The following is a 26,917-nucleotide window of genomic DNA, read 5'->3' on the forward strand; positions in this document are numbered from 1 at the left end:
CAGGAGGGTTTAAGGCCAAAGACTATTGGAAGAGAATCCGAGGAGAGTTTAATAAGAGGGCTTGATAATGAGTCAAGTCAGGTGGTGGTCATCCAGGGGCCTGAAGGCCCATAAGCACAGTCTCAATTGAATGGGGGGTGGTGATGGCTAAAGTTTGGCCCATGGTAAGTTTGTTAGCATTCTTGACTAGTAGGGCAGTGGCCATGATAATTCGTAGGCATGGGGAGACCCTGTTTCAAAAGAGAACGGTGAAAGGATGTGTCCACAAAATAAAACTACCTTTCCAAGTCAGGAAACAAGCATAAGCCTGTGGTCAGCTGGAAAGTTACCTGTATTCAGGGTTTTACACTAGAATCAGGGAGGAGGAAAGGAACACAAGCAGAGGATCTGCTTTAGAGACAAAGTTTTGCTAATGTGTGTTTGTTCACCACGGTTAAAGTCTTGGGTTTTATTCTGTGATGTTTTGTGAGATGTACCCACTAAATGGAAACAAAAAGTAAAGATTTGGCAGGACAGAAGTGAGCATTCTAGATCTGATCAATTTCAGTGCTGCCCATGGTCTCGTGTGAGGAAGACTTGCGTTTTGTCAGTGTAAAGCATCATTCCTTCAAAGAGGTTGGGATTTGGCTGAGATCCTTTAGCAGAACTTTCAAAATGTGTCTACATGATAAATTTTGATTATGAAACATACTTTAGCTGTTATTGGGTATTTAATAGACCCCTTTCTTGAAGGGATAATCTTGGAAGCCAGGGATGACCATGTGAAAATAATGTGTTCTTACCCAGTTCTGTTATGTAACAGGCACTGCCAGCAGCCATGGGGTTTCCTTGATGGTCCTTCATAGCAGCTGGTCAGCTTGAGTTTGGCCTCTAGCCTTATCTTCTGCATCTGTTTCTCAGTGAAGTATGGTTTGCTTTTCAGTATGACATGAAATGGGGAACCCCCAACCCTGCACAGTCAGGTTGCCCAGGCCTATCTTGTAATTTGTCATTTTCTTGCTGATTTGTAATAACTTTCCTTGCTGCAGTTTTATAGTGGTGTTCATGTTTTTAAATTCTGTAATTACAATTGATAAGCTTTATTATATCTTCTTCCATATTCATTTCGGTACCCTTGTTTTTAATTCTTTTCATTTGATTACTCAGCAAACCAGTCACTAAAGAAATTAGAGCCAGCCACTCTGTTAGACATTGAGCTGTAGTTAGAGTTATGACCTCGGGGAACTGACTTTCCAGTGGAGGAAAGACATAGTGAACATTTGACTGTATGTTGATGATATGTCTGCGCTGTATAGATGCTTGATTGTACATTTGGGGGTATGCTGCACATGATGTGAAGATTTCAGGCCTGGCTCCCTGTTTTCTACAAGTTTGAAGGCCTTACTTTCTGGGTTCTTAGGTCTCGTTTACAGACGCAACAGAAACTGAGCTCCCATACTTTCCATTTGGGATTTTAGCTAATTCCTAACTTGCGACCCTTGGGAGCTCAGCTATGCCCAGCAGAAAGGTTTCCAGTTATCTGTCATATACTAGGAAGTAAATGCCTTAAGTTAGAGTCTGCTTTTCTCCTCTGCCATTGTGTTTCAGGAAGTGCTGTAGATGACCTCAGTTGACTAAGCAAAGTTTCAGTATAGCAAAAATTCGAGGATGTTTCAGGTAGCCAGTTTTAGTTCTGTAGACTTTCCTGAGTTTCCCTGGGTTTGTATTAGGGTTTCTGTTGTGAAGAGACACCATGACCACAGAAACTTATAAGGGAAAACATTTAAGTGGGCTGGCTTACAGTTCAGAGGTTTAGTCCATTATCATCATGGCACGCAGGCAGACGTGGTGCTAGAGAAGAAGCTGAGAATTGTACATCTTGATACGAAGGCAACAGGAAGTGAATTGAGACACTGGGCATGACTTAAGCATATATGAGAACTCAAAGCCCACCCCTACAGTGACACCCTAACTTCCAACAAAGCCATAGCTATTCCAACCAAGCCACACCTAATAGTGCCACTCCCTAGAGCTTATGGGGACCAATTACATTCAAACTGCCACCAGGTGGGAGTTAAGACCTGGGGAGGGACTGCTGTGCTCGTGTTTTCTTAGAGATAACCTTTTACTAATGGAACTTCTATACTTACTTTATAGATGTGGATTATTGCTGTGGCACTTCCTCAGATTCCTATTTAACCCACTTTTCTATGCTAATATAGTGTATATCCTGAGCTACTCTGTATATTTGAGAATTCCCTTTGCTTATATTTTAAGTATAGGCTTCTATAACAAATCTTGGTTTCTTCATATACTGGCTTTTAGTAGCATATGTTTTTCTATGATTAGACATAATATGTGGAAGATATAATTGAAGTTTGGAGAAATGAATATGCTCCTCATATTTCAAATGACCCTCTGGACTCTTATAAATGGCCTGAACTTCTTACTCAGTTTTTATTAAATTATCTGATTATTTTTCTTGTCTAACTTAGCAGTTCCTATATTCCAAAGAATCATGCTTCAGTAAATAATTTTGTGGAGCTTTAGAGTTGGCTCTATGGTTCAGAAGCCTGTCCGCTCTTTCAGAGGACCTGGGTTCCATTCCTAGCACCCACATCAGTAACTCCAGCTCCAAGAGATCTGGTGCCTTTCTTCTGCCTCTGGAGGCACCAGGCACGCATGTGATGCACAGACATATGCATGCAGGCAAAACACCTATATTCATAAATAAAATAAAAATAATTAAAATGTTTTTCTTGGAAAAGAAGTCCTTTTGGGCCAGTGAAATAACTCGGAAGGTAAAGGCAGCTGCTTGAAGACTTGGTTTCAGCACTGGGCCTCAACAGATGAAAGGAGAGAAGCCCACACACTGCGCTGCCATTACAAGCATGGGCCCCCATAAATAAGTGTAATTTTTTAAAATTGTTAAGCCAATTCTGTACATTGTGTGAAATTTTCTCTTGAAGCAGGCAGAGAAACCTTTTCATTATTTTTTTTTGAACTTCTTTTATGGTGCATTTTCTCTGTCCATCTGTCTGTCTCTCTCTCCCTCTCTTTCATTTTGAGACAGGGTTTTTACATAGCCTTGGCTTTCCAGGAACTCATTATGGCCTTGAACTCACAGGGATTCTCCTGCCTCTACTTCCTGAGTGCTGGGATTTTAAAGGTGTGCATCACCAATGCCCAGCTAGAGTGCCTTATCATTTGTCCCTCTTTCACATCTTTTTTTTTTTCTCTTTTTTAAAATAATTTATTTTTATTTTATATACACTGGTGTTTTGCTTGAATGAATGTCTGTATGAGGGCATTGGATCCCTTGGAATAGGAGTTAGAGACAGTTGTGAGCTGTCATGTCGTTGCTGGGAATTGAACCAGGTTTTCTCCAGCCCCCAAGTGTCTCTTCCTTCCTTCCTTGCTTCCTTCCTCGCTTCTTAGTATCTTAAATGTTGATGATCACAAACACTTCTGGCTTCTCTTCATTGTAGACTTACATTGCTGAGTATGTTATTGTTTTGACTTCTGTTCCCTGAGGATGATGCTTGGACAATGAAAATTCTTCTCACCCAGTTGACCGTAACTTGAAATTTTTTTGATCAATATTAAGTACTTTCACTTCCCAGGGTATGAAGTATTCATCAGCACTGAACTTGTAAAGCCACTCATCCAAAAAGTGGAACAGTAGAGGCTGTAAGTCATCTCCCTGGGTTTCTACTTCTACTGTTTGGAGGGGTTTCACAGTTTTAGTTTCTATCATGTGACCAAACATGGCCATGGCACACTGTTCAAATGCTTCCTCCAGAGTATCTCCCCATGCATACAACTGGACATCAGCTGTATGATCCAAATATTCATACTTTTGATTGGCTGGAAGATACTTGTCCTTGATCGCCTTCTGTTCCTCCATCAAATTGTAATCTCTACCATCTTCCTCTTCTTGAGCCATGATTGCAGACTTCAGGACCCCACATCCCCTCCTTCACATCTTTAAAGCTTTATTATTTAATTTGTTCACTTTTTTTTCTTTTTTCTTTCTTTTTTTTTCAAGACAGAGTTTCTCTGTGACTTTGGAAGCTGTCCTGAAACTAGTAGACGAGGCTGGTCTCGGACTCACAGAGATCTGCCTGCCTTTGCCTCCCGAGTGCTGGGACTAAAGGCATGTGCCACCACTGCCTGGCTAATTTATTCACGTTTAAAAAGATTTATTTAATTTTATATGTATGACTGTCCTGTATTTAAGTAAGTGTACTGTTTGTATGCCTGGTGTCTGGAGAGGCCAGAAAAAAAGCTCCACATTCCTGGGACTGGAGTTATGGCTGGTTGTGAGCCACCATATGGAGGCTAGGAACCAAACCTGGGTCCTCTGCAAGAGCAGCCAGTGCTCTCAACCACTGTGCCCTCTCTTAACCACTGTGCCCTCTCTCCAGTTCTGATTTGCTTTATTTTTAATTGTGTGCATGCATGTGTATGTGTGTACATGTGTGTGATGTATAATTGTGTATGTACACACACACACATACATGTCTGTGTCTAGTTATGTGCATGTGATTTTTTAGGTGCCCTCAGATTCTAGAAGAGGGTATTGATCACTTGGAGCTGGAGTGAGCTGCCCAGTGTGGGTGCTGGGAACTCAGAATGTGTCATGAATGTAAAATGTATTTTTAAAACATTTTTTAGAAAATATTCCAAGCATTTTACCTCATTAGTTGTACTTTCTGCCCCCTCTCCTTTACGTGTAACAGTAATCACTTTGCCCTAGAATTGCTTGTCACTTTGTTCTTTTATTTTTATGGCTTATCATATGCTTGTTTGGTATAGGATTCAGAGCCTTGCACATGCTAGGCAAGTGCCCAGTTCTCTGTCTGGTCTTTTAAAGTTATTTTGATGTATTTTATAGTTGTATGATCTAAAAAGACTATTTAGACAACACAGAAACATTTAAAGAAAGTTTAGCTGGGCATGGTAGGACATGTCTGTAATCCCAGCATTCAGGAGGTTTGCAAGCTGTAGGCCTGTCTCAGGGAAGGAAGGGAGGTGAGGGTGGGAATGGGAGGGTTGCATGTATGGCCATGCCCCAAGTTTTTCTCTTGGGTTCTGGCATTAGAACTCCAGTCTTCATACTTGTCCAGCATACACTCTTAGCTACTGGGCCATCTCTCCAAATCACTCCCTACTTCAGTATATGAGACAAGGTTTCATGACTTCCATGCTAACCTCACTACGTAGCTGAGGGTGACTCTCCTTATTCTCTGACCTCCACTTCCAAGTGCTTGGATTATAGGTGTGTGCTATCAAACCCAGACTGTACTATGCTGGGGATGAACACAGGGCTTCATGGAAAATAGGCAATCTTTCTACCAAAAGAGCTCTATCTAGCCTTGCCCTCAAAAGTTGTTATTGACTTTTGTTTGTTTTTTTGAGACAGGGTTCCTCTGTAGCTTCAAAGGCTGTCCTGGAATTCGCTCTGTAGACCAGGCTGGGCTCAAACCATAGAGATCCACCTGTCTCTGCCTCATGAGTGTTGGGATTAAAGGTGTGCACCACCATTGCCCAGCCTATTATTGACCTTTTATAATTAAGCAAATTATTTTAGATTTGTGCTTTTTAAACTTCATTTTTTTTAACTCTCACTATTTCATTACTCAGATGACTATGCTCATCCACCACAGCTGCATTGTTTTATTTGAACTATCTCTTCAGTAACTGATCATAGTGTTACTTAGTAACATACTATTTTTAACATTTTGTATGCCATTTGTCAATTTCCTGAAAACCTTAGAAGATGGAGAAGGAATGATAGCTCTGCTGGTAAATTTAAGTGAACATCTTCAGGTGCTGTCTGATAGTTTTCATGCCTAAAATTAGCTAATAAGCCAAGACTGGTTGCTCATGCCTGTATCTTTATCCTTGGAAGGCTGAGATAGGATTTATAGAAGTTTGAGGCCAATCTAGGCTATAGGAAAAACACCCATCAAGCAGCCTGTTTCTAGTTCTTTGTGAGCTTGGAATTATTCTCACTCATCATGTCTCCTACATTATTCTGAGGTCTTGTAAAGCTGATACTAGGCCCTGTTTTCTAGATCTGCAGCCTCATGCTCTTCGTGTGGTATCAGAGGTATGAAGTTTGAAGTCAGTTCACAGCCCAGCCCTTATTCTTGGGCAATTGGCTTATGTCCTTTAAATTTGGTTTGAGATTAAATTTGACTTGAGACCATTTCAGAATTCCAAGTATTCTTGGTTTCTTACTGCATTGTTTTCTTATGTAACAGCCCTGGCTGTCCTGGAACTCACTCTGTAGACCAGGCTGGCCTCAGACTAACAGGGATCTACCTGCTTCTGCCTCCTGAGTGCTGGGATTAAAGGTGTGCTCCACCAACCCCAGCTACTTAATCATTTGATTACTAGTTTCCAGTTTTAAAATATTCAATATTTGAATTGATCTGTGAACTCTTTATTCAGAATGGGGGTAGGGTGTTCCATGATTTCAGACAGCCTAATTTGTCTTTTTTTTTTTTTTTTTTTTGTTATTTAATTGGTTCATTCAAACAGTTTCCTGTAGTTAGGAGTTTACCTAAGTGACCGGAGACATTCAGTGGAACCTGGTGGCCACAATGAAGAAGTTGATTGGCTTTTTTTTTTTTTTTTTCACCTTTGTAAATAACTGTTTCATTCTCATGCTTTTATTTCTCTCTTAGTGGAAGAGAAAGCCAATACCTACCTCCTCCTTGGCATGTGCTTAGATTCTTGTGCACGCTACCTGCTCTTCTCCAAGCAGCTATCGCAAGCACAGAGGATGTATGAGAAAGCCCTGCAGATTTGTCAAGAAATACAAGGAGAAAGACACCCACAGGTAAAGGGGGAAAGCGTTTCTGAGGAACAATGCATGTAAGCCAGGCCTGGTGGTACAGGTACTCTGAAGGATGGGCCTTAAGGTCACAGGTTCAAGGCTGCCTGGCCAAGTTAGTGAGATCCCATGTCAAAAGCAGAAAAAGACAAAGGGTGGGTATATTTCAGTGGTGGAGAGTTTGCCTAGCATTGGTGAGGCTCTAGATTCAGTGGCTAATATCAGTTATGGGTATAGCCAGACTGAACTGTGTTGTGAGGGTATAAAGGATTGTATGCAGTCTGCTCACTTTCTTTCCACCAGCTTTCACTATTCCCAACTACTTATTTCAAAAAGGGTTTGAGATTGCTCATCACTGGCTCTGCATAGACCCTTTTTGTATGAGTCATGGTTTACACCGTAGTCTTACTACAAGATAGGTCTAACCCAGTGTCTGCTTTCAGAGCTTCAGAATATGCAGCCTCATGTTTCACAGTGGTTTGCAGACTCCATGCTGGGGGACTAGCTTTGTACTGGCCTGAATCTCCCCACACCAATTAGAAGCAACACCATAACTACTGCATTACAGTCAGAAACTTGTAAGTAAATGTTAGTTAACATATGAGTATCTTTGCCTCCTGTGTAACTGGGAGGTGAGGAAATAGGGACTTAAAAAAAAATTTTTTTTTCAACTGGGCAGTGGTGGCTCACGCCTTTAATCCCAGCACTCAGGAGGCAGAAACAGACAGACAGACAGACAGACAGACAGACAGACAGACAGACAGACAGACCGACCTACCTCTGTGAATTTGAGGCCAGTTTGGTCTACAGAATGAGTTCCAGGACAGCCAGAACTACACACAGAGAAACCCTGTCTCTTTCCACCCCCCAAAAAATTTTTGGCTGGGCATTGGTGGCTCATTCCTTTAATCCCAGCACTCGGGAGGCAGAGGCATGTGGATCTCTGTGAGTTGGAGGCCAGCCTGGTCTGCAGATTGAGTTCCAGGACAGGCTCCAAAACAATACAGAGAAACCCTGTCACAAAAAAACAAAACAAAAAAATTTTTTTTGGCAGGACTAGGAATTAAATCCAGGGCTTCATAATTTCAAGGCAAGGGCTCTACTACTGATCCTTAAAAAACAACTTTTAAAACCACTATTACAGAATGTATAATTTTTCATAGCAGGCAAAACAAAGCCTTGCTAGAAAACTAAACACAGAGTTGAGATCATCTCTGCTTCTATGGTAAAATACATCCTTAGGGTGAGGAGAGGGTGCTTTGTCTGAATGTCTGCAACCCACCATACAAACAAATGAGACTGAACATGGAAAGCTAGGACTTAATGCAGAGAGCCTGAATGGTAGGTCATCGGGGACCAGTAACAAGCAAACTTGAAATTCAGAGCACAGGCTACCTCTTTCTCCGTTTCCAAGTTTTAATGAGACCCTCCATAATACAGGAGATCTGTTTCTTCTCAGTCCAGAGCAGAATGTCCTGTTCCCTTTCTGAGTCTTCATCATTACTCACCACAGTATGGGACTGATATGGTCTGTAGTACAGTATGGATCAACAGATGCCTACAGTTCACCCTCTCATTTTGTAGAGTCCTAATGAAGACTGGGTGGGTGGGTGTGTGGGTGTGTGGGTGTGTGGGTGGGTGTGTGCGCGCGCGCCTGCTCTCCTGTGTGACAAACTTCAGGCTAATGCTCTGTGTAAGTGTATTTGTAAAGAAAAGGCTGCTTTCTTTTTCTAGACCATTGTGCTGATGAGTGACTTGGCTACTACTCTGGATGCACAGGGCCACTTTGATGACGCCTACATATATATGCAGAGGGCATCAGATCTGGCGAGAGAGATCAATCACCCTGAGCTGCATATGGTGCTCAGCAATCTGGCTGCCATCTTGATCCACAGAGGTAGGTACAGGGGAAACAGACTGCCTTCTCAGGTTATTGCTGGGCTTTGAAGTGAAACAGTTTGGGGGAGGGCAAATGACTATGAGGAAAACCCTAAATCAGTAAGGTTCTCAACCCCATTGGGGGTTAAACAACCCTTTACAGGGGTCACCTGAGACCATTGGAAAACACAGGTATTTACATCATAACTTGAAACAGTAGCAGAATTACAGTTATGAAGTAGCAGTGAAAGTAATTTGGGGGGGGGGCGGTCACCACAACATGAGGAACTGTATTAAAGGGTCACAGCATTAGAAGGTTGAAAACCACTGCTCTAAGTTAAAAGGCTAGCTAAATAAGGGCAGAAAATGCATGTGTTAATGTACTCTTGCTGTATTCACACCATTTCCTTATCTCTGCACACTTTGCAGTGATAGGTTCTTGTCTCTATAGTGCTTTTCAGATTCTTAAGTTGTTTTACAGGTACAGTTCCTCAGTGCTCTGAAGCCTCACTATAATAACAGTTTCCTGCCATTCCATATTATTCAGGGCTTCACCTGAAGTGTCCATAAACGTGGGATTATAGGTCTCTATTGCATGCACAATTGTGAAACCTTTGGCCAAGGGGGAGCCCACCATCATAAAGGGCATTAGTGACTCCACAGAACTAAGTCCCCTAGAGCTGATACCTACTCCAAGTTCCATCTTCTCGAAACCATAACAAGGCAACACTAGATGTTATTCAAGAATTGGACACAAGTCCTCACTAGTAGTGGTTTCCCTTTAGTCACTTTGAAAACACATTTTCTTCTCCCCTTTCTTTGGGTTATTTTAGAACGATACACACAAGCAAAAGAGATCTACCAGGAAGCACTGAAGCAAGCAGAGCTGAAAAGAGATGAGGTTTCTGTACAGCACATCAGGGAAGAATTGGCTGAGCTGTCAAGAAAAAGTAGACTTTTGACTTAATTTTGTTAAGCTATGTAAGTTCATTTGTTGTAGGGAGGGTGATTTCTAGTAGCCCAAAAGAGTGACTGTTCTTCAGTGTCTGGACCCCAAGCAGTGGTTCGAATCATTGTTGAAATTCAGCTTTCTTTAACCCCGCCTCGGTGGAGGACAAGTTGTATACACTGCCACTTTTGTTTCTAAATTTAGTTTACTTTGAGAATGGGGTGTTGGCCTCCAACTTGGAGTCCTCCTGCCTCAGTATCCCAAGTGCTGGGGTTGTTGATAGGCAGGTGACACTGTGCCTGGCCCTACTTTTGTTTGTAAAGGTGCAACAGCTTTCACCCTGTACTGACTGTGACTTATATGGGTGTGGTGTGAAGTGATGCTTTCCATTGCAACATGTAAGGGGGGTTCCATCCTCGTCTGAGAAAATGGTATACTCTAAGTGGCTAAGTTCTCCATGGTGTGGTCATTACACCTTCTGTAGGATTTTGGTTCGTGCTTTCTCATCTCTATCCATTTCTGGCAAACAAGTTACTTGTCTGGCACAGGAGGATTTTGGTGAGTGTTTTTTTTTTTTATAATCTTTTATTGAAGCATTGTGAGAGTTAATGTAGAGGAGAAATGATTAAATTCTAGTTGGCCACCAGTAAGCAACATTCACTTCTAAAGTGGGAGGGAATAGGCACTTTGTCACCTGTTTATATGTGCACTAAAAATGGTGGTGGCAGAAAGGCTGCAGGCTCTCATCAGTGCTGTTTGAGCACTGAGCTTCCTTTATAGCCATAATCACATAGTGGAGTCTAGCCGAATCCAGTAATAATACTAATAACAACATAGATGTGTGCCATTGGCAGTGTGGAACCTACCCTAGCTCTACCTTTTTATATGTAAGTTCTGTAAAATGGGAAAGCAATTAGATTTTATGTCTGATGACTTAAAATGTATTGACTGCTATGCTGGAAAAAAAAAAAAAACTTCATCACTGCCTCAGATTACATACATACAAGATACATGGATGAATGCTTTTACCTTTGCAGCTTGGCAGATGGCCATTTGACTGGGAGAAAAGACAATTTTTCTGGGTGTCATGAAGGAATACTGGTGGTTTTGGCATCCCCATGGAGGTGGGCAGCTTGAGTAACAGGACTGGCCAATGGACTATTGGTTCACATGTTTGTACTGGGAGAATGAATCTTTGTAAATAAACTAGAGACTACACAATATTGTATGTACTCTAATAATCTTTGAATCATAGAAAAATAATTGACTGAGTTACTAAAAGGAAAATCCTAAGGTCCAAAGCCTCAGAATTTTGTGTTGTGCAGGGAGAGTTCTCACCACCTTCTGTCTAAGCTCATTTACCACTTAATCCTTAACTAACCAAGAATAACAAGAGATATGATTTCAGTCACCTTTTGCTTTGAGAGTGTTTTACTGTTTCATAAGTCCAGAATTACCAAAAGTAAAGTCTTAGGATTTTTAATGCTCTGTAGTGATTTGCCTCATGGTCCTGTGGCTGGGGAGACTGTAGTTTTCAGATAGATGGTCTAAAACACATGTTCCCAGGAGCATTCATTTGCACTATTATAAAAAAGGCAGTGAGACAAAGGGACTGATCTTCTTTTACTGATTACAACTTCAAACAATTTACATTTAATCTCATATTAAAGTTTTGAACTATACCATGTTACTGGAGTTTTCAGGGCATAAGTGTATGTAAGATAGAATCACAACATAGGAAAATTTAAAGTGTAGTATAAAATTTCTCACTAAATAGCCTGGAAAATTGTTAGAATATTACCTCTGCTGGAAGACCTTGATTAAGTTGCATGTGCATGTGTTAAAGTGTTGGCCCACAAAAAAAATGCTACACCTTGATTTGTAGCTGACTTCTTAAGTCTCAGTGTTTGCTTTCTCCCTTAGTATCACTTCCCTAGGTAAACTCCATGAGGATTCTTACGTTTTGAACTAAGAAGTGATGCTGGATTTCCTGTTGTATTGTGGTGAGCATGGAGCTACAAGAGTAGCAAGCTAGGCTATTCTGTCCTAAAGTGAATCCAACTCCGAACAGCAAAGACACTTTGGGTCAGTCAGTCATCATTTTTGGGGGTCAGCAAGATGATTTACTAAGTTCTAGGCTATTACCAGAACTTGGTGGGGGGGGCATGGGGGGCTTTCAGCAGTAAACGTAATCAAAACATTCGGTCTTCATTGTGTTCATGACTACTTTAAAGGTACACTTCAGACACTTGCAAACTTTACAAGTGATAAGAGTCCTGTCTTACTGTGTAGCCATGGCTGGTTGTACTTTTAGGGATCTGCCTGCCTCCGAAGTGCTGGGATTAAAGGTGTGCTACCATGCATGGCTCAAGATTATTTTTAATATCTCAAATGTCTTTGTTACTTGCTAAGTTATATGGTCAAATTTGAGCCTGTGTCTTTACCTATTAAAAAAGGGAGATTAGAAACCAGTGGTATAGATGCTAAGAGGGGCTTAGGCAGTGGTCCTAGAAGTTCAGATCTTCTGAAAAGTCTGTGACCTGTTTTTCTCTTCTAGTTCTCAATGGCGTTATCCCCAAACCAGTAGGTGTCTGTATGAAAGCAAATCCAAAAACACAGCAAGCATTCTTAATAAAAAGTGATCCTTCAGTACCATAATTAGTTTAAAATTCAGTCTTTAAATTACTTGCACCTTGAAAACACTTTCCTTGTGTTTTGTAGAAGCAGAGTGGGCACTAATGTAGAGATAGGAAAGGACTATGTTCAATGGTTAGTTCAACACGCAGCATAAAACAAGCCTGGAAGACCGAGGTTCTGTACAGAGTGTTATCTTTTTTTTTTTTTTTTTTTTTTTTCCGAGACAGGGTTTCTCTGTGTAGCTTTGGAGCCTATCCTGGCACTCACTCTGGAGACCAGGCTGGCCTCGAACTCACAGAGATCCACCTGCCTCTGCCCCCCCCCCCAGTGTTGGGATTAAAGGCGTGCACCACCAACGCCTGGCCAGAGTGTTATCTTTTTAACTCAGCCAATTACGTCAAACTAAAGTGTGTGTATTTCTTGTTTGAAACCTGAGACACGAAGACTCTTAAGTCACAAATGATGTACTGTAGCTATGGACCGGATAGTCAAATTTATTTCAGAACAAAAAAGCTTGGTTGGGCTGCATCAAATGCAGAAGAATAATTAAGGGCAAGGTTAAATTACCAGTGTGCATAAACACTGAGGTATACCTCAAATAAGCCTTTAAACTGTAAAACTGAACTACAACATACCCATGCAGTAATTTTTTTTTTCAGTGCCACTAATGAGAAAATAAAGCCCGCTCTGGAAACTCACAATATGACAGTTCTGTTGCTCCTGCCCTTTGACCTCATTCAGGCTTTATGACAGGGTATGTGTTAAAAACCTAAACATTTTCACAAGATTTAAACATCACCTGGAAAGTTGAATTTAGAGGAAACACAAGTACAATGCCCATGGCAGCCAGTACTGTGTAACTGTGCCGCGTGAGGTTGTTTAGAAGGCTGGGGTTAAAAAGATAGACAAAGAATTTAAAAAATTACCCCCAATGTTGATGTGCTGATTTAAATTTAAGTACACCAGATACTACAGCAAGGGGATACACTGCAAAAAGGTCGTCTATTTACAGAAGAGTGATTTAAAGACATCATGGTTTGTTTGTTTTTGTTTTGTTTTTTTTTTTTTTTTACAAACAGATGTAAGAACAGGAATTGTCCACTTTTAAAAAACTCTACACTTCAACCTTCCTCCACTTACAATCCATTGAGTTGCCTGTATTAGAGGCAGTTTTTTTGTTTTTGTTTTTTTTTTCCTCTCATTTGATTTTCCAAATGAATTTCCATCATTTCTTCATCTGTGGCCCTGGCTCTCCTGAGAAGTCTCTGGGCACAAATCATAGGAGGACAGAATTTTTTTTAATCTGAAATTAAAACCAAAGTCAGAGTTCCCTTCTGTGCACAGATCAGTCGTCACTATCAGATAGGGTCTCGTACTGCGCTGAGAGCAGGGGGGCAGGTTCCCTCTCCCAAATGCGGTTCTGTTGATGGGGAGCTGCTTGGTTGATGGCCGAAGGGGCACATGCGATCGGTGTTGGTGGTGTACTGCTGAGCATCCTCATGGTCAGAGGGTTGTAAGGGAACTGAGTAGAGCCTGACAAAAGGAAGAGATTTTTAGTGTTATTCACATCTCATGCAGTATTTACAGGATGGAACAGGGCAGGAGTATTCTAGTAAAATGGTCTTGTGATGCCTTTAAAACAGAATAGATGATAAGTCTGTGATATCACATCATTCATCTTCATGGGGAATCCAAGCAGAGAGTCACTGAATATTAAACTCTAATTGGAGAAGCATAGCCATACTAGTAACTTTCCAATAGAAATCAGAAATACAGTTCTCAGAATGTGGCAAGTACCCAGAAACATTAGCAACACTTGTGATCTCTATGCAGAGTCTCACTTGGCTGATTTTAATGTGTCTCAGATTTAAAATGGAGCACAGTAACAGGAGCACCACTTGTCATTGTCGTTTCAAGATTGATTAACTGTCCTGTCCCACAGTACCTCCTGTGATTTTAAAGCAAAACCATGAAACATGCATTTTATCAAGTCGTCTTCTGATGTAATAAAAAATTCCTTCCCTAGAATAAACTAATGGAACACTTGAATAAAACCACTAGAAGCCAGGCAGTGGTGGCTCACAACTTTAATCCCAGCACTCAGGAGGCAGAGGCAGGAAGATCTCTGAGTTCTACAGAGCAAGTTCCAGAGAAACCCTGTCTCAAAAAAAAACAAAAAAAACCCCAAAACTGCCTGGCAGAACTGTAGTTTTCTCTATCGTTACTTGGGTCTACTTGGGTTACAGTGGGTGAAGGGTGAAGGGAAGGGGTATGGGCAGGGAAAGAGGAGGACTAGCAGGAGGGAGACATGGGCAGGGGAGGATGAGAACAAAGTACACTGACACATTTATGTGTGAAGATGCAGTGACTCCCAACACTTTGTGTTGTGGGCTAACCTACCTGCTAATGTATGCATTGCTTCTGTAAGAGATTACTAATACATAGTCCTTTACACATGGCATTAGAAGTTTAAAAGGCAGAAGCCTTGGAGTGTACAGGTATAACTATGAAATTGTTAGAAATACAGGGGGAGAGCTCATTTCAGATTTGGGGATGGGGAATAAATGTATATTAACCCATAAGGAGGGTGGAAAACACGATTCTCTAAAACTCTAAAATCCATAGCAGATATGCCAGTCTTATTTTTTTAATCTTCCTTTCAAAAAATGGCTACTTTTACAAAAAATATTTAATTCTTGTTTGTATTGTGTATGGTATGTGTGAGCCTGCTTGTGCCATGACATGGGTGGAAGTCAAAGGACAACTTTTGGCAGATTTATGTGGTTGGATTGAACTCAGGCCATTAGGCCTGAAGTTATTTTACAGTAAAGCCATTTCATCAACTCACTGATGTTATGTTTTCAAAAGCACATGAGACATTTGTGGAGATGTAAACCTTAGACATGATGGCTTTTGTTAAGGCATTATGCTTCCTAGTTCTGATTTTGATTTCTTAGTAAAAACTAAAGGGGAGTCACCTCATTTGCAAATACTAGTTACCAACCAGCATAGTCCAGAGACGATGATGTATGGACCACCTAAATATAAATTATCTTGTGAAAAGTAGATAGAGAAAACTACAGTTCTGCCAGGCAGTGCAGCACAACTTTAATCCCAGTGCTCAAGAGGCAGAGACAGGCAGATCTGTGAGTTCGAGGCCAGCCTGGTCTACAAAGTGAGTTCCAAGATAGAGAAACTCTGTCTCAAAAAAGAGTACAGTTCTTGCCAAACCATAACATCTAATTCACAGTCAGGTAATATTAACAAAGCACTGACACAAATTGAATCTCATTTTTATCAGTTAAACAAGGCCCCTCCACACTCCCCACCTGTTGAAGAGGGCCTGTCTTCCCAGGCCCATCCTGGTGTCTGCCTATGGTAATCACCTTCCGAATGTACAGAGGAGACTGAAGAAGGCCGTTCAGTTCCTAAGTAGCTTTGCCCAGGAATAGGAGATTTAGACTTCCGGCTGTTTGATTTGTTGATCAGCTTTGGTTTGCATACTCCTAAAAGTGAAATTCAAGCTACTATATTAACTACCAATAAGTAATTTTTCAGTGACAACAACAAAGCCTACCGAAATACTGATTATATAATACCAAGTGAAAAAACCCATAGTAGCAGCATGAAGAATCCAGATCCTATGCTTGACTAAAGATGCAGTGTGTCTTTAAGGAGGAGGTAGAGCACAGCCTCCTGTAAATTTAAGAGCATGGTAACTAAGGAAACACTGTTGGGCTGGAGGGTATAGGTAATGGTGATAACCATCTGCTTCCCTCTGCCTCTGCCCCCACCTCAATTTAAAAGCAGCAAGTGGAGGACTTAGGCCACTGAAAGTATGTAAAGGACAGACTGTATGCCTTCTCCAGGATCTCAGCAGATACTCTGCAAGTCTCACTGGCTCTTCCTAGTCCCCTCCCCACACATGACTGGTTTCTATAACAACAACAACAACAAAAATATTTAAAGAATCCACATCACTTAGCACATTTTTTTTTCTCTCAGCCCCAGCAGTTTTTACCCTAACCCAACTGCACACAGCCAGTATCATTTGAACTCCTTAATAGTTACCAATTGATCTTAAAAGACAGAAACATACAACCAATAAAAATTAGAAGACTTCACTTTCTAGGATAGTAGGTGAGTTGATACTACCTTCAAAGTTACTATGTGTTAAGTTGTAGGAGAGCTAGTAGCAAACACCAAACATTTATTAACCCTTAACCCCAGAAAAAATTTTACATGAAAATAGGAAATAAACCTAAAAACTATAAGAGATAACTTGATATAAATACTGAAAGCATAGTGTTCCTAAGATTTTTTTGTTGGTTGATTTATAGATTGTAAATGATTGCTACTACACATCTTGTGTTTGCAAAAGACTTTTTGAATAATTCCTATTCCTCCAATGGCTTTGGTGGGTTCCAACGAATCTTTAAAAAAATTATTTTGTCTGGGGTGCAGTTGTCAGTTCTTCTGTCCTCCTGGTCCTAGTGATCAAGCCCAGGTGGACAGCATTGATGACCCATGCCTTTGCCATTGAGGGGTTTTGTTCCATTTCTGTGGTCTCTTCTGTGGCTTGCAGCTACATTGGTATTTGGCCATATTATTAGAATAGTAAATGACATAGCAAAAACAAAAAAACACTGGGGCTGGAGAGATGGTGCAGTGGTTAATAAGGACACTTGTTACTCTTGTCCAGGACCTCAGGTTAAAATTCCCTGCAACCTACATGGTGGTTCACAACCTTCTGTAACTCCAGTTCAAGTGAATTTAACATCCTCTTTAGCACAAGAGATCTCAGTGATGCATCACAACTTAAAGTAGCAGCAGAACACTGAAATAAAAACCTTACCTGGATGAGGTGAAGGGTCCCCTTCATCTCTCCGTGTGTCACTGCTGGTCACAACTGAGGTGCTGGCACTACCAGGCACAACTCCTACAGGTTGAGGCATGACAACACCATGATCTTCAACTTTATCATCAAAACTTCCCATTAGAGCCTTTCTGATGATGTCTTCTAGACCAAGATTACTGGCAGGATCAGCAAAAGAATGGCTTCTTGAGCTAACTGCACCTGAGGAGACAAGGCAGTGTACTGCTTCTTGTTTCTGAGGCAGATCATAACACAGCAAAACGAAGAAAGAACTTGGACTCTCCAACACTCAGACACTGCTGAGCATGACCTAGCATGATGCTGAGAAATTTCATGTTAAATGCAGCACTCATCAGGGTCATCCCTACTATTTCTTTGCTGTGCTCCCTCTTCAGCAAGTATTTAGAATTCATACCTGATGTAGTAACTGCTGGCAGATTGAAGATCTCAGTTCCTGGCTGTGCAGCTGCTGCATTCAAACAAATCTTTAGGTTAACTGAGATAAGATAATCATGATACACAGTCTCAAGAAATTCTAGAATAAAATTAACCTTTTGATTTTTTATATTTCATTCATGTGGAAATGAAAATTCTTGGGGCAGGGAAGATATTAATAAAAAAAAAATCAGGTCAGGTAAAAAACTCAAAACACAAATAAGATAAATCACGAAAGAGAAAGAGATGGTAAAGTACACTGCTGAGGGCAAAGCAAACAGGAAAAAGTCATTTGCAAAACAGGAATCCAGGCTTCCTAGGAATGGAGACTTGGACTTTAGACACCCCTGAAATGTATCAATAGTCAAGTTTGAGTGTTTAAAAGCCACCTCAGTGGATGGATAGTGTGGAAGCAACTCGCTACCAGAGCTAAGTGGAAACTTTCTGGACTCAGGATGTTCCCTGGATCAAAAAAATTTCTGCCTTGATCCATCACTAATTCCTGGTAACTATGCAATTTATAATTTGCAGCTTGACTAAAAATGAAATGAAAACCACTTATAAAATATTTTGTGCCAAAGGGGAAGGGACTTGGAGACACAAGTTGTTTCTATCATCACTTCTTATTTGCTGCTGAAAATGTTAAAAGGAAAAAACAATTTTGGAACTAAGACAATGCCTAAATGATACCTGATACTATACATTATGGGAAGATAGACTTTTTGCCTAAGGATGAGAGCTATCTATTGAAGAACATTAACATTAACATTCTTGATCAGAGCAGTTTAAGACCATGGACGGACATGGAGACGACCCCTAATAGCAAAAGGGACTGTAGAATATCTACTACAGCCAATCTGACTTCCAAAGACTGCACAGTGGGCAAAGTCAGCCTGAAATAACACAGTTTCTAGAACTTAACTTAGTGAACCATTACTGGCTAAACCATAATAGAGTAAAAGCAATAAAAGGTGACTCTGTGAGAGAGGGTGTGGTGGCTCATGTAAGCCTAGCACTTTGGAGGTAGAGGCAGGAGAATTTCTGTGCCAGAATTAAAGAATTATATGATGCATATACTTTATAATTCAAACAATTGTAATACCAAACACTCAGAATGAGGCACCCCCTTCAGTTCAAAGCTTACAGTTAATTGTGCTGCTTTCATGTATAGATAAGAATGCCCGGTAACATAATAAAATACCATCTTCTACTTGTTTTTAAAAATATAGACAGGCTCTTAAGTAGCCCTGGCTGTCCTGGAACTTCATGTAGACCAGACTGGCCTCCAGTCTCCCATTTTCTAAATTCTTGGAGCCTTAAATTTATGTACTTAGTAAGTCCTCAGATAGTCACGGTGTAGTGTGAGGCCTCATGTCTTAAAGATGTGACAATTGCTTATAAATGATAGGAAAGAAAGCACCTGAGAACTGACTTAACAGAGGAGGACAAGAAAATAGTAGATTGAAGATAGCTGGTTATGAAGATTGGGAACTTCATGCGGGCAGCAGAGTGGGTGTTCAGTTTTAGGAAAGATCCAGTAATATACGAGATAAAATAAACAGCTGGGCAAGGTGGCGCAATGCATGCCCTTAACCGCAGCTCTCAGAGGATCTTTGTGAGTTCGAGGCCAGCCTGGTCTACAAAGCAAGTTCCAGGACAGCTAGAGCGGTTACACAGAGAAACTGTCTCAAAAAACAAACAAATGCTAAACTTCAGACACAAATTCATAGGTTTTTAGTATGAAATTCAGTTTTAAATGCCCCCAAATCACAGTGTGTAAGGGAAAAGGTGTTGAGAGCACTGGAGAAAACAAGGACCAGGCTGAGTTGAAGAAACTAGAAATGGCCCAGTAAGTCACCATCTGAAGCAACTGAAGAGCTAACCCTGCCAAAGGGAGGTGACACACTGTCACAACTGTGAAGCCACCAGTAAAGTGAGTGCTAAAAAAACAAGGACACTGTTCTGTCCCACCGGGAAACAAATTGAGATACTAAGTCAAAGCAGTTTTCTTGGTGTGGGTGGCTTTTGGGTTGTCAGCTCTATTTCCCAGTAAAGATTCTATGGTGCCCTAGAATCACTGGTTATTTAATATAAATTCCCTTTTTTTTGTTTTATTTGTTTTGTTTTTTTGTTTTTTAAGACAGGATTTCTCTGTGGCTTTGGAGCCTGCCTGGCACTCACCCTATAGACTAGGCTGGCCTCGAACTCAGAGATCCACCTCCCAAGTGCTGGGATCAAAGGTGTACGCCACCAATGCCCAGCATAAATTCCTTCTTCTATAGTTAGAGCTTTTACAATCATAATAATAATTTTAAAAATCCCAGGTTTTCAGGGCTGGAGAGATGGCTCAGTGATTAAGTGTTCTTCCAGAGAACATGGGTTTCATTTCCAGCATCCATAACAACTGACAGCCAGCTGTAACTCCAGTTCCATGGGATAGATACAATGCCCTCTTCTGTCCCATATGAGTATGGTACATATGGTACACAACAAACATGCAGGCAAAAACACCCATACATAAAATTAAAATAATCCCAGACTCAAACACAATTTCAACACACTATCTCATACCAGGTTTCCCTAAACACTTGTGAGACCACCCGTCAATATAGAACTCAGTTTATTAAACGCCTGATGAGGACGGTGTGAAAATACCACCAAAGGAAAAGCTATCAAGGAGGCTTCAGGAACTCACAGCATGCTCTGTCGAGGATTTCCTCCCCACTAGTCAGGCAAGACAAAAGGATAGAGAGTAACATGGTCCCCAGCAATCTGCTGTCCCTCGCTCGGCCTGTGTGTCTGTATGCTTGGAAAGGTCGTCTCTAAGTTAAGAAACTGTGTACAGGGGCTGGAGAGATGGCTCACCAGTTAAGAGCACTGGCTGCTCTTCCAAAGGTTCTAAGTTCAATTCCCAACAACCACATGGTGGCTCACAACCAGCCGTAATGAGATCTGGTGTCCTCTTCTGGCCTGGAGGTGTACATGAAAGCACCGATTTGTTTTGCTGGTGATTTCTAAAGAACTATAGATAGATGAAACTGTTGAAGACTGGAAATCAAAAGCTTGTAATGGCAGTGTTTCTAATAATACGATGGGTAGCTTGGTCATCCTGTACGTCTGACAGTTCTGGTCAGCATTCTACAATTTGTTGCCACTTAAAGAGAATTCAGGGCATTCCTATCTAAAATCCTTCCACTCTTGGGAGTTATTGCTCAGTTTTCTGTAGTCTATATTTGCTGTACTAAAATGAAGAAAAGGGAGAAAAAAATACATCTAATAATGTAGAGACAAAATAGTTTCACAATGAGTGAGGTGATGCTCACCATTTTCTCTTCACCATTCAACAGAGAGGAACATGCAGTAAGTATTAATCATGAGTGGTAGAGATGTAATTACATGCCTGTCCATCAGTTCAGCCTTAAAGCCCAGAATTTTTCACAGGGTCGGGAGATTAGCAAATAATAGATCAGAGACAGTTCTCTCTAGATTCTCTATCATTGGCCAGTTATTAAGACTGGCTGGCAAGTGATAGTGCATACCTTTAATCCCAGTACTTGTGAACCAGAGGCAGGTGGATCTCTATGAGTTCGAGGCCAGCCTGGTCTACAGAGCTAGTTCTAGGACAGCCAGGACTACACAGAGAAGCCCTGACTGGCGGGGAGGGGGGGGGGACGGGGACAAACTGGCGGGTAGCAGAGGGCATGTAAATAATAGTACAGCAGCAATCTGATGAGAGCAAGCACACACGAGGCTGCCATACAGCTTTCCAGAGACATTATCCAACAACCTTGGACACCGAGCACTGAACTGTTAGAGGGATGCATCAGTGGAAGCAGAGTCTGGCTGGAATGCTAGGTTGGAGTTCCAGCCCTACTAATTCTTGGTTACCTTCATCAGTTATTAAACCTCTCTGACTCAATTTCCTTCCTCATTTATAAAACGGAGATAATAACATGTAGTGTGTGGCACACACAATAAGTGCTACTTAATTTTTTTTTAAAGATTTATTTATTATATACACAGTGTTCTTTCTGCATGCATCCCTACAGGCCCAAAGTGGACACCAGATCTTGTTACAGCTGGTTGTGAACTACCATGTGGTTGCTGGGAATTGAACTCAGAATCTTTGGAAGAGGAGCCAGTGTTCTTAACCTCTGAGCCATCTTCTCCAGCCCCCAAGTGCTACTTAATCTTTTTGCAACAATTAGTTTATCATAGTTACATCTGTATGCCACAGGACTGTCCTGAAACCTGTAGGTTAGAAGACAGCCAGGATGAAGCAAGTATAAATCACCCTGTCCAATATCCAGAACTAGTAATTTCCAAAACAGAGCAGGGAGGGATGATTCCAGAGTAGCCAACTGACATCTTGACATCTGTTTTAAGGCACAATGTCATGTAACTTAGCTGTTCAGGTTTCGACTAGAAAGATACTCTTACACTATAGTAAGAATGGTAAGTTTAGGACAGATAGTATCATTTATTTGAATTACTCAGAAGACTTTCAAAAGACAAGCTAAATAGAGTGAGATAATAATATACTTGGAACAAGGATGTTAAGAATGATTGATGAAACAGGACTTAGAGGCAAGACTCATGAAAAACATGCTTTTCATGTATTTGAAGAAATGTTACGTGGAGATGGCTCAAATAGATAAAGTAAAACAAATGGGCTTTAAAATCAATAAAAACCTACATAGAATTAATTTAGCCACATATAAAGACAAACGTAGCCTAGAGCCAGTTAGTTCTCCATGAAGACAGATGGCTTCAGAAACACCCAAGTTCCTGTTTCCTAAGAATGAACTATTTGTGAATTTGTGATATTGTACAGAATCAAGATGCTGTATAAAAACCTTCAAACTCAGGATTGTAAAAAAGGCAACGCTGGAGATAGCATTGTTAATGCATGTTTTATTTGGGGTTCATGAAGGAAATCCCACTTACCCATATCAGAGTCACCTCCACCAGAGGAGTTCAACTTACGAAAAATTTCCTGCTTCTTTGATTTAACCATGGGCGATGTGCTTTCGAGCTTGGTGAAGAAGGAAGGCAAGTAGCTTATACTTCCTGGAGATCGAGAATCAGTCCTGTCAGGAATACAGACTGTTAGAATAGTGCACTCCTACTGCCTCCCCCTTCTGTGTTTGCTACCACCCCAGGAAACAGTATGTGACCATAAACTCATTCAGACATAGTCAAAGGCTTTTTGGCTCTAAAAGATGAAACAGCAAAATAAGGACTAGAATGAAGATGACCTACAGTTTAGTTTATGTGTTTATTTATTTATTTATTGAGGCAGGGTCTCACTATGTAGCTCTGACAGTCCTGGAACTATGTAACCAAGCTGGTCTTGAACTTACAGAGATCTGCCTGCCTCTGCTTTTGCCTCCCCAGTGCTAGGATTAAAGGTGTGTGCCACTATGCCTGGCTAATCTACAGCACAAATTCTTAAGGATTACTTGCTTAACAGCACAAACTATGGTTATATGAACTAGTAACTAACTTACTCGCGACATTCTCTTCAACTACACTAGTTGTGACTAATAACACACCTACCTGTAAAATAGCAAAGGTTCATATCTAGCCAATCATTTGAACTTCAGCAAAATAGCTGCATAAAACTGCCTTAACTATTATAATCATTTTAAGACCGACAGGAGAGGAACTGGGCTTTAATACAATGGATCTCAAAATTCAATGGTAGTCTCCCATACTCATAAAGTTTAACAAGTTTCCTCTAACAGATTGTAACAGAACATATTGATGACAACACTATCTAGTCATATGTATTCATTCACCATTTAAACACAAAAACACTATCTGTGAAGAAAAAAAGACATGATCCCTTGGGGGCTGGAGAGATGGCTCAGTGGTTAAGAGCACTGACTGTTCTTCCAGAGGTCCTGAGTTCAATTCCCAGCAACCACATGGTGGCTCACAACCACCTTGAGTGAGATCTGGCACCCTCTGCTGGCATGCAGGCAGAAGACTGTATACAAAATAAATAAATAAAATCTTAAAAAAAAAAAAAAAGACATGATCCCTGTGCATAAAAATTTAATTTGAAAGATTGCCCCTCAAAATTCTCATTGTTCATCTATAATAGACTGATTATTAATTCATCATAATAAAGTCTGATGAGGTTTTTGTATTTTGGGAGCAAGTTTTTTTTATTAGAAAGTTTTTTTAAAAAAAGATATATTTTAAGAATTTATTTATTTGTATATGTATGTGTGCACATGAGTGCAGGTACCTGTAGAGACCAGAAGAGATCATCAAATCCCCTGAAGCTGGAGTTACAAGCAGGTACAAGCTGCTTAAAGTGGATGCTGGGAACTGCATTTGGGTCCTCTGGAAGCTTAATCACTAAAGGTATCTCTCTAACCCAACTCCAGCCCTGCTCTTTTAAGACAAGGTCTCACTGTGTAACCCTTACTTGACTGGAATTCACTATGTAGAGCAGGATCACAAAGATCTGCCTGCCACTGCCTCCCAGACTGTCCTCAAACAGATTATGTAGCTGAGGATGACCTTGAACTTCTGATCCTCCTGCCTCCAGTTGGGGAATGCAGATATATATCAGGTTTATGCAGTACTGGTGTTTGAACCCAGGGCCTCATGAGTACTAAGTAAGCACTTTACCAATTGAGCTATGTCCAAAACCCCCATGAAGACTTTAAAAGCTGCATGTTTGGAACAGCTAATACTGTACAGTTACATGTTTCAAAAAGCAGAGGTATGGCTGGGTGTGGTGGCACACACATCTGACCCCAGCACGCAGAAGGCAGTGGGGTCTCTGTCAGTTCCAGCCCAGTCTGGTCTATAGTGCTATAGTGAGTTCCAGAACAGCCAGTGTTAAGAGACCCTGCCTCAAAAAAAAAAAAAAAAAAAAAAAAAAAAAAAAAAAAACCAAAAATCAGAAGTATGTGACAATATATAGGAAAATATGTCAAAGAAAGAAACAATGTCATATATTTTTTCTTCCTACCTAGCCAGTGTTCCCCTCCCCTCCTAGCAACAAGTTCCTAATCAATCTTCAGAATTCTGAAGTGGCAGCTGTGACCCTCACTTACTCTCTTATGTTTTGTGTCTATGTGTGTGTGTGTCTCGCACCACATGCATGCCTACTGCTGCTGGAGGCAAACAGTGAGCCTTAGGTTCCTTGGAACTGGGAAAAAAAAATTCAATTTGGGAAAGCATATGAATGTATAAAGATTTTCTCCCTCATTTCACTGAAGTAACATGTATTATGTTGCCTACAAATATGTACAATTAACTCCTAGAAATTCTTCAGCAGCCTAAAATTAGATAGATCTGTTTTAAAACTGGACTCTCTTCTCCCTAATATGCCTTGGCCACCATCAAATCATGTATTTTGCTCTTGGGATTAAAGGGTATCAATGCCAAGAAAACAGTGCAACTCTCAAGAAAAGAACTCAGACAACAGAGAATACAGGGTGAAACAGCAGGAAATGAAGCTTTGTTTTGTTTTTTGAGACAGGTTTCTCTATGGCTTTGGAGGCTGCCCTGAGACTAGCTCTTGTAGACCAGGCTGGTCTCTTTTGAACTCAGAGAACCGCCTGCCTCTGCCTCCCAAGTGCTGGGATTAAAGAAGTGTGTCACCACCCGGTGGAAATAAAGCTTTGTAAGCCCGACCTTGGAAGGAAAATGCCATGCTAGTGACTAAGTGCTTTACTCAATGTGTCATAGTGTACTTACTCCGGTGAGGTACAGAGCAATAAGATAGGGCAAATGAAGGGCAGTTAGTTACTCAGATCAAAGCAATGGTTAGAATATAGTGAGAAAAAATCTACAAGGTACAATCTGTGTGCAGTCCACAACACTTGATATAGCTAAGTCCTCAACTACCACCTGTTGCCCAAAGGGTCTAGGAAGATTAACTGTGGCAGTAATGATGAAGTTTCTCTCACTTGTTTAATGTGATGCTTTGGCTACCATCCAGTAGTATTACCTCACGGGGAAAATACTCTTAGATATTCTTCCCAGAGTCCTATGCTGATATAAAAACCACAAAGAGGAACAAGGCAGTGACTTCAGGAAAGCCTTAGGCACAGGCTGCCCCTAACAGGAGCCGGGGAGAAGTTCAGTTTACCCACCTCTGCTCCACAGGCTCCACTCCCCTTTGTGACAAGAGCAATAAGCTGTCCTGCTTCTCATGCACAGCAGGAACTGGGGGTGGGGAGATGGGCTCATAGGGCTCTGATGGGATGTGACTTCTCTCTGGAGATTTTCCAGGCCTGCAGGGGTAGAAAATGCAGTATTTTATCTTATACTCAGGGTCACCTCTAATTCAAATTCTGCATTTACTACATATAATTTTACCGATGTATTTGGTATTTCTTTCCCCAGTCAATCCTACCCTGTTCTTAAAACCATGACAGTTGTTGAGTTCTTTGAGGTTTGTCTATGAACCTTTAATCCCACATCCATCAACACATAGGAGAAAAAAGACTGGTTTGTCCTTTATGGCTTAAACCTTTAATTTACACACACTTCAGCCATTTTTTTGTATCTTCTAAATGTAAAAGCAAGCACACATATTTTCCTACCCCTTCTCCCCAATTATCATCCATTTCCATATGTCTCATGTCTCCTGTTCTAAAACTACAGGACTCCCTGGGTGTGGATCAGTGGTAGGCCACTTGGTAGCCTTCCTAGAACTGTGGCAGCAAGGCTTGTGCAAACATTTTAAATGATAAAATCAGGTAACTTTACTAAGAGAAATGAAACTAAACTTCACAGATGTACGCTGTAAGTGAGGAAGCCAACTGGAATCCCTCTTCAAATCTCTCTCTCTCTCTCTCTCTCTCTCTCTCTCTCTCTCTCTCTCTCTCTCTCTCTCTCTCTCATGTGAGAACTCCTGGGTTCTACATGTCTTGGTGCTTCAGCCTCTGAAGGACTACAGATTACAGTCAGCCTTTTGTTCTTAATAACTCCACTTTTCTTTTTTTAAAAGAGTAAAATATATGCTGGGTGTACTGGCACACCTTTAATCCCAACACTCAGGAGGCAGAGGCAGGCAAGGTCTCTTCTAGTTAGAGGCCAGGTTGGTCTACACAGCCAGTTCTAGGATAGTGAGGGCTATATAGAAATACCCTGTCTCTGAAGACAACCTCCCAAAAAGAGTGAGAACAAGCATGCTTTCATGTTATCTTTAAGCCTTTAAAAATGATCATGTGTAACATTTGCTTCAAAATAACTCAGTATGGCATGGGGGTGAGAGTTGGAGATAGGGGTGAGAATAAAATCTAAACAGCTGGCCATCATTCACTGCATTAAGGGTACATGGAAAGTA

The 26,917-nt window shown here is 40.9% G+C and overlaps 3 protein-coding genes across 36 annotated transcripts in view; 1 reads left to right on the forward strand and 2 right to left on the reverse strand.

Moving 5' to 3' along the window:
* The window catches only part of Ttc19 (tetratricopeptide repeat domain 19), a 28,562-nt gene extending 17,023 nt beyond the window's left edge, over nucleotides 1-11,539 (forward strand). For both annotated transcript variants that reach the window (XM_027427212.2, XM_027427211.2), the window contains 3 exons: nucleotides 6,675-6,829; nucleotides 8,558-8,720; nucleotides 9,535-11,539. In XM_027427212.2, the coding sequence (XP_027283013.1) occupies nucleotides 6,675-6,829; nucleotides 8,558-8,720; nucleotides 9,535-9,668 (452 nt within the window). In that variant the 3' untranslated portion in view covers nucleotides 9,669-11,539. The remainder of the gene's footprint in view (nucleotides 1-6,674; nucleotides 6,830-8,557; nucleotides 8,721-9,534) is intronic.
* LOC100752194 (protein archease-like) lies at nucleotides 3,520-3,961 on the reverse strand. The gene has a single exon (XM_035447260.1). It carries the CDS (start codon nucleotides 3,923-3,925, stop codon nucleotides 3,542-3,544), a length of 384 nt encoding a protein of 127 aa, XP_035303151.1. The 5' UTR covers nucleotides 3,926-3,961; the 3' UTR covers nucleotides 3,520-3,541.
* A 1,213-nt stretch (nucleotides 11,540-12,752) lies between the features above and the next one.
* Nucleotides 12,753-26,917, reverse strand: part of Ncor1 (nuclear receptor corepressor 1) — a 146,267-nt gene continuing 132,102 nt past the window's right edge. For 30 of the 33 annotated variants that reach the window (XM_027427202.2, XM_027427201.2, XM_027427194.2 and 27 more), the window contains 6 exons: nucleotides 25,719-25,859; nucleotides 22,546-22,688; nucleotides 17,579-17,632; nucleotides 17,143-17,364; nucleotides 15,617-15,793; nucleotides 12,753-13,820 (listed from right to left, as the gene is read on the reverse strand). In XM_027427202.2, the coding sequence (XP_027283003.1) occupies nucleotides 13,633-13,820; nucleotides 15,617-15,793; nucleotides 17,143-17,364; nucleotides 17,579-17,632; nucleotides 22,546-22,688; nucleotides 25,719-25,859 (925 nt within the window). In that variant the 3' untranslated portion in view covers nucleotides 12,753-13,632. The remainder of the gene's footprint in view (nucleotides 13,821-15,616; nucleotides 15,794-17,142; nucleotides 17,365-17,578; nucleotides 17,633-22,545; nucleotides 22,689-25,718; nucleotides 25,860-26,917) is intronic. The other 3 variants (XM_035447255.1, XM_027427190.2, XM_035447254.1) reach the window with 3 other exon arrangements.

Source organism: Cricetulus griseus, chromosome 7 (genome assembly GCF_003668045.3).
Source record: "Cricetulus griseus strain 17A/GY chromosome 7, alternate assembly CriGri-PICRH-1.0, whole genome shotgun sequence".
Lineage (NCBI taxonomy): Eukaryota > Metazoa > Chordata > Mammalia > Rodentia > Cricetidae > Cricetulus > Cricetulus griseus.

Coding starts and splice junctions, on each gene's coding strand:
- LOC100752194 (XM_035447260.1), bottom strand. CDS start 3,925: ATGGCTCAAGAAGAGGAAGATGGTAGAGATTACAATTTGATGGAGGAA.